The 11775-nt window shown below is 40.1% G+C and overlaps 1 protein-coding gene and 1 pseudogene across 2 annotated transcripts; both read left to right on the top strand.

Annotated features, from left to right (window-relative positions):
- The first annotated feature begins 5034 nt into the window (after positions 1-5034).
- On the top strand, positions 5035-10315 carry LOC145463089 (uncharacterized). Of its 2 annotated transcripts, XM_081446805.1 has the most exons (3): positions 5035-5249; positions 6809-6871; positions 7524-10315. In XM_081446805.1, exons 2-3 carry the CDS (start codon positions 6816-6818, stop codon positions 8257-8259), a joined length of 792 nt encoding a protein of 263 aa, XP_081302931.1. In that variant the 5' UTR covers positions 5035-5249; positions 6809-6815; the 3' UTR covers positions 8260-10315. The 2 variants fall into 2 exon arrangements, with proteins under 2 accessions (XP_081302931.1, XP_081302930.1); XM_081446804.1 differs by having other exon boundaries at positions 5035-6871.
- Positions 10316-10440: 125 nt separating this feature from the next.
- Positions 10441-11768, top strand: LOC145463091 (uncharacterized; annotated as a pseudogene).
- Positions 11769-11775: the final 7 nt, after the last annotated feature.

Raw genomic sequence — 11775 nt, 5'->3', positions numbered from 1 at the left:
ACCAAAGAGCGTTAGGTAGTTTGTTCAAAAACGGTACACAAAATTTGCTGGGCGTAATCATTCCGAAAGGCGCAGGCAGTTCCGAAGTTAAATTCTAGCTTACTATTGTGTGATCTCGGCGTACCTTTCCTATATTTTGCTCTCAGAAAAAATATTGTGCTTTGTTTTTTTATAGGCATGCGTCAAGGTTTTTGTCCATAAAATAACCCATAAAAAATATCTACTAGTAATTGTTCGCGTAACATACGAAGGTAAAGTTAAACAACCTCCTAAGGATCGCGAGGAAAAGATCTGTATGACCAAATATTAGACATATTAGTTACAGTGGGAGTCACAGTTTTTTTGCCGATTTATGTCTTTGCTTGCGTTGCCGTCCGTTTGCAGTGCATAAGCCAACGGTTTTGAAACTGGTTTTAAAATACAAGCGACACACGAAGGTACATGTTTTCGGGCGCAAACAAGTGGACAACCGCGAGATTGCAGTACGTGACCCGTATTTGTGCAGCCGCCGCTTTAATTAAATTTTAGCGGGAAAATTGTCAAATGCTTCTTCGTAACTGTGGCTCATGTTGCGTTGTTCAATGATGTACTATCCTCATTATCGTAAGTTGTCATTTCGCAAAAACTTGGTTGAGGAAATCTAGTTTGTCCTCTATTTTCTAAGATGCGATCATACCTTGCCTCCCCGATGATCACAGCTTGAAGGCAGGTTATTTATTTTAGTATTAAAACAGCTCGAAACCGGCCCTATGTCTACCTGAGAAATAACAATACCTAAACATTTGTTGCCGGGGTAACAATCTCTTTAATCACAGCATTAAGAATTTTTAAAGAACGACACTGTTACTGTTACTTCGAATGTTAATTTAATTATGACAAACGCAGAATATCAGGAAAGAAAGAACTGTTATCAGGAAATAGATGTAAGCGCCTTTTGAAGATCGTGTCGGCTTTTGAATTCTTACAAAGCAATGGTCATTATCAAGGCTATGAAAGAGTGTTTGGCTTATCCACTGCGGGAGCAAAGGTCGAACTGTCAACAACTAATAGAAACCCCAAAAAGTTTAATAAGTAGAGCACATTTCACCATTTGAATGCAGCCAAACAATAACGAGAAATGTCATCAAAAAACCAATGGAAAGACGACAATTTTGGCCATCCGCACCCACAACTGGTTTTAATCGCCGTTTTCACTGTAATTTAGACAGTCTGTTTTCCAGAGTAAAACTTGTAGGATACGCTAAGAACTTTCCCGTTTCAAATTTTCTCCTTCAACTAAAATTGAAACTACAATCGAAAAACTGACTGCTTATTTGCATGTATTCCTTTTCTGCAGATTTTCAAACAGTACAGTGCCCATTTTCTTCACGAATATCACGGGTAGGTAGAAAGATCAAGGATTGCAATGTTACTGCGTTATTGACACCGCCGTTCACGAACTAAGTTTTAAACTCTCTATCCATGGCGAACTTGGCATGTTGCAGGCTTTTTACTAATTTTTTCTGAGTACAAGGCACATGTTTTCACAAGGAAATGCTTTTTTTTTTAAATGAGCAATTACCGGGAGAGTGCATGCAGTTTCGGTGATAAATAGGTTGTCTGAGTTTAGCCAGGTTTTCTTTGCCTTGATATGTCACGGCGCTTTAACTTCTCCTCCTCGGAGTCTTGGGTTCCCGAAGCGTTCGGAACTGAGAAGATCGAGTCATCTCTTGGCAACTCCTAATAATTACAAAGAGACCTATACGTATCACTTTCTGAATGTTTTTCTCGCATGCTATAATGTCCAATTGTGCAGTGGTTATCAACTCTAACATGAGGCTCTTTCCTACAATTTAATTTTGAAATTCAAAACATTCTCATTAGAAAATGAAACAGCATTTTCTGGTTAAATGTACAGAACTAGAAACGGTTTCTCATATTTCCTAAAAAGAAGACAGCCTCCAGGCCATTCACAATTTTCGAAAATGAGTTTCGTCCTCAAAATTTTTGGTCAGATAGAATGCCGTTGAGGACACGCTTTTTCGGGAAACGCAGGAAGTATTTAAGTCTCAAAGTCGTTGAGCCTCACCTTGTGATTTGCAAAACTGATGAAACGCTCTTAAATGGTTATTAAACATTACAGAGTTACATTCTTGCGACGAAATGTCTTTTCCTACAAAGTGATTCGCTTATTTGGCGAATATTTGTCAGTATAGACTATTATAACACCAAGCGCTTCCAATTCTCGAGGAATTTTCAAAGAATCACGCAGAAAGTAAAAATATGTTTCTGGAAACATGTTTCCTCGCTTTTAAAGAGCTATGACAGCTAGGAATTGTTTCAGCAAGATCGCGGTCCTGTTCAGGAAAATAGAACGACCGAACACCATGATCTTGCACTAGACTGAAAAAACAAAAACGAAACGGCAACGTCAATTTTACTGTGTAGGAATACAATGACCTGGACCAACGCTTATCGTAATCTTTACTGAGCCGTTCAAACGCAAAGGCAAGCTTTTTGCAATTTAGTTTCAAGACTCTAGAACTCAAAAATAACCCCTGGGTTATTCAGAGACAAACCTATGCACGTAAAAGTAAACGTCGCCACAGCTCCATATCAGCCCGTCTAAGTCCAAAACGAACGCTATTTTACTGAGCAAGAATACAATAACCTAGACAAACAAGCTCGTCGAAATCTTTATCCATCCGCTCTAATTGAAAGGCTGTTTAATTTCAAGACCGTAGAACTCAGTAACAGCTTTCGTTACCCACAGACCGAAAAAAGAACCAGTACTATCTGTTAAACTACTCTGGCCCCAACCAGGAAATGAAAAAAATTTGACTGACCTGCTGCAAGAAAAACAAACAATTTACATACGCTGGTTCTGACTAAGCCACCGCGGCTGCAACCGGCGCAGCGGGGATTGGTTAGAACGAGTTGAATTTCACTCGAGAATTTCCTCGCGGAAATAAATTTTATTTCAGTCCTCGCGGAAATAAAATATGACGTCTCATCTAGGTTGAGAGCGGCGCCGAGGCTTTTGAGTTTCGACTAAGTCGCCTGGTTACGCCTCACCTGGAGCTCAATGCTTCGCTGTGATTGGTTGGTTTTTAACAGTGTTGATTGGCGCATTTAGATCCTCTCTGGTTTGGTGAGTTGTTTCTTCCTTCTATGAATTAAGATGACCCTAGTAGTTGGAGGGAAATGGCGCTTGTACAAGAAGAAAAGCTCTCATTTCTTTTATCCCATGAAATTAGCTCATTCCCTACGACTTCCACTCGCGAAAAACGTCTGTTCCTCCTTCTCTTCTCCGTCTAGCTAATATGGTCACTTCTCGAAGGGCGGCTGATTTGCACTTCGTTAGCAGGAATAATTTCTTGGTTTATTTATCTTTTGTGATAGGTTTACAGGCTGGGACTGGCAACATTTTTTTTTATCAACAGTTTATTACAATTGAAATGAATTACTGAGCATTTCTGTTAAAAACAAAACATTAAAAACAAAACAAAACACGAGTACAGTGGTTTGCCTCTTGCCAGTTGCGGCTTTTAATCGTGTTGCGATTCATTAAATTATTTACTTCCAATATCTAATTGCTTGGCCCTACTTTACATGTCTTTGTCGTTTGTACACAAAACGAGGGCAAACAAAGGATATTTCTTTATTTTCTTTCTTTATTTCGATAATAATATTATTATTATATCTCAGTGAAATAAATTATTTTGCCATTAAATGAAATTTGTCAAAAATAAAACAAAATAAAAACTGAGATGACATTGGGGATTTAATTGTCACCATGATTGGCTGAGAAATTACAATAACCCAATCTCACTAAACAAAACGTTAACAAATTATTAAGAGCGACACTGACTAACGTAGGATATTGCGAAAGAACGCACTGATAGAACGAAATCAATACAAACACATTTTAGAGATCTTGACGGGTTTACATTTCTGCGGTAAACCAGTTGCCATTGTGAAGGCTGTGAAAGAGTTTTCGCTTATAAAACCTAGACTAAACATCTTGAAGAACAAGTGCTATCCTTTGAATGCTGTCAATCATGAAAACAAAGAAAACGCAAAGATCGATTTCTTTTGCTATAACAAAGATCGAGTTCTCAGCATATTTCCCAAACTCGATACTTTTTAACCACTGCTACTATTTTACTAAACCTACATGTTTGCAAAAGAGCGTCAAGTAGTTTGTTTAAAAAACGGTACACAATTTGCTGGGCGTAATCATTCCGAAAGGCGCAGGCAGTTCCGAAGTTAAATTCTAGCTTACTATTGTGTGATCTCGGCGTACCTTTCCTATATTTTGCTCTCAGAAAAAATATTGTGCTTTGTTTTTTTATAGGCATGCGTCAAGGTTTTTGTCCATAAAATAACCCACAAAAAATATCTACTAGTAATTGTTCGCGTAACATAAGAAGGTAAAGTTAAACAACCTCCTAAGGATCGCGAGGAAAAGATCTGTATGACCAAATATTAGACATATTAGTTACAGCGGGAGTCACAGTTTTTTTTGCCGAATTATGTCTTTGCTTGCGTTGTCGTCCGTTTGCAGTGCATAAACCAACGGTTTTGAAACTGGTTTTAAAATACAAGCGACACACGAAGGTACATGTTTTCGGGCGAAAACAGGTGGACAACTGCGAGATTGCAGCACGTGACCCGTATTTGTGCAGCCGCCGCTTTATTTTAGCGTGTCAAATGCTTCTTCGTAACCGTGGTTCATGTTGTGTTGTTCAATGATGTACTACCCTCATTATCGTAAGTTGTCATTTCGCAAAAACTTGGTTGAGGAAATCTAGTTTGTCCTCTATTTTCTAAGATGCGATCATACCTTGCCTCCCCGATGATCACAGCCTGAAGGCAGGTTATTTATTTCAGTATTAAAACAGCTTGAAACCGGCTCTATGTCTACCTGAGAAATAACAATATCCCACGCAGTTTAATAAGTAGAACACATTTCACCATTTGAATGCAGCTAAATAATAATTAGAAATGTCATCAACGCACCACTGGAAAGGCGACAATTTTGACCATCCACACCCACAACTGGTTTTAATCGCCGTTTTCACTGTAATTTAGACAGTCTGTTTTCCAGAGTAAAACAGGTGGGATACGCTAAGAACTTTCCCGTTTCAAATTTTCTCCTTCAACTAAAATTGAAACTACAATCGAAAAACTGACTGCTTATTTGCATGTATTCCTTTTCTGCAGATTTTCAAACAGTACAGTGCTCATTTTCTTCACGAATATCACAGGTAGGTAGAAAGATCAAGGATTGCAATGTTACTGCGTTATTGACACCGCCGTTCACGAACTAAGTTTTAAACTCTCTATTCATGGCGAACTTGGCATGTTGCAGGCTTTTTACTATTTTTTTCTGAGTACAAGGCACATGTTTTCACAAGGAAATGCTTTTTTTTTTAAATGAACAATTACCGGTAGAGTGGTGCAGTTTCGGTGATAAATAGGTTGTCTGAGTTTAGCCAGGTTTTCTTTGCCTTGATATGTTACAGGCGCTTTAACTTCTCTTCCTCGGAGTCTTGGGTTCCCGAAGCGTTCGGAACTGAGAAGATCGAGTCATCTCTTGGCAACTCCTAATAATTACAAAGAGACCTATACGTATCACTTTCTGAATGTTTTTCTCGCATGCTATAATGTCCAATTGTGCAGTGGTTATCAACTCTAACATGAGGCTCTTTCCTACAATTTTAGTTTGAAATTCAAAACATTCTCATTAGAAAATGAAACAGCATTTTCTGGTTAAATGTACAGAACTAGAAACGGTTTCTCATATTTCCTAAAAAGAAGACAGCCTCCAGGCCATTCACAATTTTCGAAAATGAGTTTCGTCCTCAAAATTTTTGGTCAGATAGAATGCCGTTGAGGACACGCTTTTTCGGGAAACGCAGGAAGTATTTAAGTCTCAAAGTCGTTGAGCCTCACCTTGTGATTTGCAAAACTGATGAAACGCTCTTAAATGGTTATTAAACATTACAGAGTTACATTCTTGCGACGAAATGTCTTTTCCTACAAAGTGATTCGCTTATTTGGCGAATATTTGTCAGTATAGACTATTATAACACCAAGCGCTTCCAATTCTCGAGGAATTTTCAAAGAATCACGCAGAAAGTAAAAATAAAATCAGTCCCCTTTTACCGCGTCTAAACGAACATATATGGAAATTTCACACCTTTTCTACCTTTGGAATTCCTTTGAAAACAATTGCCGTTACCAAGACTGTGGAACTTGATGTATTCAAGGTAAACGAGGTGGACAAAGCGAAATGGGAATGAAAAATATCAATATTGAGTTATTGACTGCCAATAGACCATTTTAGAGTTGTCTGCTCGGTGACCTGGCCTTTGAATGGCAGCGAGGCGGGAGGTGACCTTGTTTTCATACAGACCTCACCGCTTTTGTTGTGTAAATCAAGTTGTTCTAATGCTGACTAGGTGACTTGGGTACAAATTTATCTTCTATCTTGTTTAGGATTTCTTTACAGCATTATGGCTACGAAATCTGACTAGTCTAAATAGTTTAAAGAAAGTGCATTTTTGCTAGCAAGTCACTTAAAATAATCCGACAATATCCGGCATAGTTTGCAAGAGGAACTTCAAAGATTCTGGAGTTTCAACAATATGACCCAAAAGTATTATTAAAATGTTATAGAGTCGTCAGAAAATATTTCCGATAAATCTCCTGGAATTAACTCCCGATGTAGAGATCACAAAGTACAAAGATAGTGCATATGCATGTTTTAATTATCAACAACCGGTAATTTATTCGACTAAATAAGTATAAATTTATTTTCTAGGTTAATCATGGACGTCAAGTTGCATCTGTGCCTTTTGCTGAGTGTTTTTGGAGCCATTAGCTGGTAGGTATCAGAATTAAAGGACTGAAGAAAGTTATAGGAAACGCGTTTCTTAAAAGGGTCCGGATGATTATCGAACGTTTTCTTTCAGATTCCTCTATTATATCGCCAGATGCCACCAAATATCCAAAGATATAGGATTAAAATATTCTACGGGGTAGAATAGAACAAGTATTTTGGAGGAACTCTTCAAATTTAATTTCGAGACAGGATGTCAAAATTTTGGTAAACTTTTGAATCTCCGAGTTCATATCTTTTTGCTATCGAGTTTTTTTTACACGTACCCGGCCATGCTTATTTAATGTCATCTTTTTGCGTTTCAAACAATACTTGGGTTATATTCGAACCGATGTTTCAAAAGGTTTTGGATGCGTACAATACCACATGATTAAACTATCAAAACACTATTTACATGAAACAAACCAAGCTCTACAGTGTTTAAACAAGTTTGGCATCTTAAAAACCCTATATTGTTAATGATACTTCCAGTGTTTCAACGGATACCATCAAAATCTGTATACATTGCACTAAGCCGAGAGGGTTGGCAAGCAAATTAGGGAATTAGTGGGTGTTTCCTTAATGAAGCAGCAGATTTTCACATCTACATGCAGCATTAAAATGATTAAATCATTTCGTCTTGTCTCCTTTGTTCCAGCTCCCCAGCTTGCAAGAATCTGCTGTTTGGAGTGACAAATGGTAAACTCTACGCGAGAACTCCTCCCCAATATGCCAAAGACAATTGGCTTGGATCAGCCAGAGTAATAGGGACAGCGGGTTGGAATGACTTCCAATTCCTGTTCTTCCACCCAGATGGTACCTTATATGGTGTTTGGAATGGCAAGTTCTACAAGGGGCCACCTCGTCAGGGCTCCTGGGCCGCAGACTGGATCAAAAAAGCCACCCAGATTGGAAGTGGTTGGAACGCCTTCAAGTTCCTCTTCTTTGATCCTAAGGGAGTGCTGTATGGCGTTTATGGAAATAAGTTGTACAAAAGGTTCCCACCAACTTCCCGTCGTGACAACTGGATTAGATCCGCCACACTGGTGGGGTCAGGTCGATGGTCGGTCTTTCAGTTTCTCTTCTTCGACCCACGGGGAATCTTATACGGCGTGGAAAACGGCAAGTTTCTCAAGAGGGCTCCTCCCAAATTTGCGAGTGACAACTGGCTACGATCAGCCACACTCATTGGCACTGGCGGCTGGAATCGTTTTCAGTTCCTTTTCTTCATGGCTGATGGTGACTTGTACGGCGTTCACAGTGGCAGGTTCTACAAACGATCAGTCCCAACCCATAGAGGTGATAACTGGTTGCGCTCCGCGAAGATGATTGGCACAGGTGGCTGGTCTGTGTTCAAATACCTGATGTCGCCTCTGCAACAGTGCAGGCAGTAGATGGGAACACACATCGGATTAAAATATAGACTGTCAAACGTAACTGTAATGGTCACTAGATCAGTAAATGGTTTATGGGTTTCTTTCTTTGTACGAGTTAATACCAAGAAATAAAAGGGGAATGACGAACACTTTTGAGATCTTTCCTTTATACTCGTCTTTCGAGTAAGGTTGTAATGAACACATAGATCTGGAACGTACCCAGTAGATGACCTCCCTACTAAGCACCATCCAAGTCTTGGTTGCCTCATTTCTTGCACTCCGCGCTAGCTCTCACTATAGCCACGGCCTATTCTGCAAGTTAGGAATACCAACACTCGAAATGCCAGATGAAGCATGTGACCATTATCTGAATTTAAATTAAGATTTGTCAGTTGAAGAAATTGTAGTGGGAGCAGAATTAAGACTATGCCAGAAATAATATCGTTTAAAAGGAATTAGCACTTGCAGTTTATATGACTTCAAGCAGCTCTGTCAATATCAACACTCATAAAAGCAATTGTCTGATCAAAATCTTATTTGAATTGATTATTGGGGTCCCCAAAATAATCCCGTAGGCTTTAGCGCGGCCACTTAGGCTCTTGCCCACAGCTGTTTTCCAGTGGAAGCTATTGGATACATCTTGTTATCTTGGGAGAGCGTGTTACCTAGCTTTGGAACGGCCTAAGTACTATAACCCGAGGCAAGTGGCGTTTGCTCATGAGTTTTGAAGAGGTATATTTTTGGATGCAGCAGAATTTGCTATTTCCCTTCGAAAATACCTTTTAATTATCCACAGGTATTCTTACTAAACGCTTCGCTATTACGTTATAAGATGGAGCCATTCATTATTAAAATTTCATGACAAGGTTTCAGCCGAATTAGACAGATGTAAGTAAATAGCGTCACCATATTTCGCGTTTATCAGTGTAAGCGCCATGCTCATCGCAGAACAGAATATGCAAAATTAAGACGATGACTTAAGAGGTTTGTGCATTAGAGCCAAGACTCGAATAATGCTTGTCACAATTACTTCACAGAATTGTCAAATGTCACAACACCTTTAACTGTTAAGATTCGACTAGAGACTTGCCACAACTCCTTGAATTGTTTCGGCTTAGACCGAAATTTAAAAGCACACCTCATAGTTGTCAAGAATACATATCGTCCTTGGAAGCTTGAATTAACACTTTTCACCAACGCAATATATCTCACATTTTTCAATTTTAGCAGATTTAATCGTATCTCGAGCAAGAAGGCCACTTTTTCCTTGTATCTATTTGTACTGTACTATAAGGCAGAGTGGTCGGATTACAGAGCTGAATTCTACAGACTATTGTGGCGGTGGAAATTCGAAATGAGAGAGAAAGACCCACTGATTCTAAAGTGTTTCATCTGTTCATACCAACATTACTCAACCGTTCGCTCGCTTGATCACGCTTAGTTGCCGACTATATACCACTGGTTCAGCGGTATTACCTAGACTTACAAAAGGATTGTACAGTGGAACCCAACCTCAGCTCGTTCCCAGGGTCTTTTCCTTGGCTTGGGAAAAGACCCTGGGAACGAGGTTGAGTGGAACCCCGCCTTACGACCACCCCGTGAATACGGTCACGTTATTACGGCCATTTTATTCAAGCCCGAAAAAAAGCTCAGTCAGTCATTTTCTTATTTAAAGAACTCTTTAATATGGCCACCCCGTCAATACGGCCAGACTTTTGTGGCCCGTTGTTGACCGGAATAACGGGGTTCCACTGTATCTTTATCCTAGTGATTAGGAAAAACCGTTACACTGTATTTGGAGCTTAATTGTGACTAGTACAGTTATATTGGTTCGGTCCTTCGTGTCGTGTTTACTTCTGTATAGGTTGTCACACCTTGCAAATTCTGTTCGAGTTGTTATTGGTGCCAAGTCAAACTTCGGTCTTCATAAATCTAAGTCATGTTCAAAATTACGTTAATAATTCATGCAGCACAAGAGAAGATAAAAGAGCTCTACATCACTCAAGTGTAACACAAAGCAAGGTAAAACATGCAAACCCACCACCTGGAGTTAAGTGGCTTGTATTAATTTAGAGAAAAAATAATACGAACTGAAACGATTGCAGGTAAATGTGTCACACCTGTCTAAGTCTCCCTATTAAAAAACAACAAAATCTGGACTTTTGGCGAGCATAATGTGCAAAGGATAGTAAGGGACTGTTTACGAGGAGAGGGTTACCCTAGCAAGAGGGTTACCCTGCCAAGCGGGTTACCCTAGCACTCACACATTCCCTCTTTTTTCTTCATCGTGTTTACAAGGCAGCTAGGGTTACCCGGGTAGGCGGGTTACCCTATCTGCGTGCTAGGGTTACCCTAGCAGGCGCGTCAACTTTTACCCCTGTAAATACTCCAGGTAGGGTTAACCTGCCAACCCGAGTTAACTTTCTAATTGTTTCCAGACTCCTTGCATTAAGTTGTCCCGGGTTGTAGGGTTACCCTACCTGTGAAATTATGCTTGTAAACCCGAATTTCGTTTGCCCTCCAGCTAGGGCTAACCCGCTTGCTAGGGTAACCCTCCTTGTAAACAGGCCCCAAGACGTTAAACCAAGGTTAAATTACCTACAAGGTAATCAATAAAAATGATGAACTGGTCTGGTTTTTTTTATTTTTATTATTATTTTTTTGTAGTATCATGGCATGTCTTGAACTCTTTGGTGTCGTGAACCATGATGGCAAATTCTACGTGAGGACTTCACCACAATGTGCCAGCCCCGACTGGCTTGGAACAGCTAAAGAAATCGGAACAGATGGCTGGAACGACTTCGAACATCTATTCTTCCATCCAGACGGTACCTGATATGTGTTATGAATGACAAGTTCTACAAGGGGCCGTCTCCTCAAGGCTCCTCGGCTAGAGAGTGGATCAACCAAGCCACCCTTATCGGAAATGTGGGACGGAGGGGCTTCCAGTTCCTTTTCTTTGATCCTGACGGTATACTGTATGGTGTTTACAAAAGTAAGTTTTATAAGAGGCTCCCGCCTGGATTCCCAGGGACTGACCCTAAATGGCTTGGTATAGCATCACTTGTGGGATCCGACGGGTGGTCAATCTTCAAATTCCTCTTCTTCGATCCAATAGGCACCTTGTACGGAGTCATTAAAGGAAACCTGTATCGGCGTTCTCCTCCCACGGATCCAGCTAACTGCTGGTTAGTAACCCCTTCACAAATTGGCACAGGGGGCTGGGAGGATTTTCAGTTTTTCTTCTTCATGCCGGATAACGACTTGTACGTCGTCCGCCAAGACAAATTTTTCAAGCGATCACCCCCAACCCATGGAAACAGTGATGATTGGGTGGGCTCCGCAGAAACTATTGGCTCAGTTGGCTGGTCTATGTTCAAATTTCTGATGTCTCCTGTACCCGGTCGACACTAAAACTGTGTGGCTCGCAGACGAGAACTTGAAATGCAGTGAAATGCAGTGACAATCGTTATGATGACGGTGACAATCAACAAACAAATGTGAACGTCACTGTCTGGCTTTATGACAACCTCA

This window comes from Orbicella franksi, chromosome 12, assembly GCF_964199315.1.
Source record: "Orbicella franksi chromosome 12, jaOrbFran1.1, whole genome shotgun sequence".
NCBI lineage: Eukaryota > Metazoa > Cnidaria > Anthozoa > Scleractinia > Merulinidae > Orbicella > Orbicella franksi.
This window is presented reverse-complemented; position numbering and strand designations above follow the sequence as displayed.

Coding starts and splice junctions, on each gene's coding strand:
- LOC145463089 (XM_081446805.1), top strand. CDS start 6,816: ATGGACGTCAAGTTGCATCTGTGCCTTTTGCTGAGTGTTTTTGGAGCC. Junction 6,872..7,523: donor GTTTTTGGAGCCATTAGCTG/GTAGGTATCAGA, acceptor CCTTTGTTCCAG/CTCCCCAGCTTGCAAGAATC.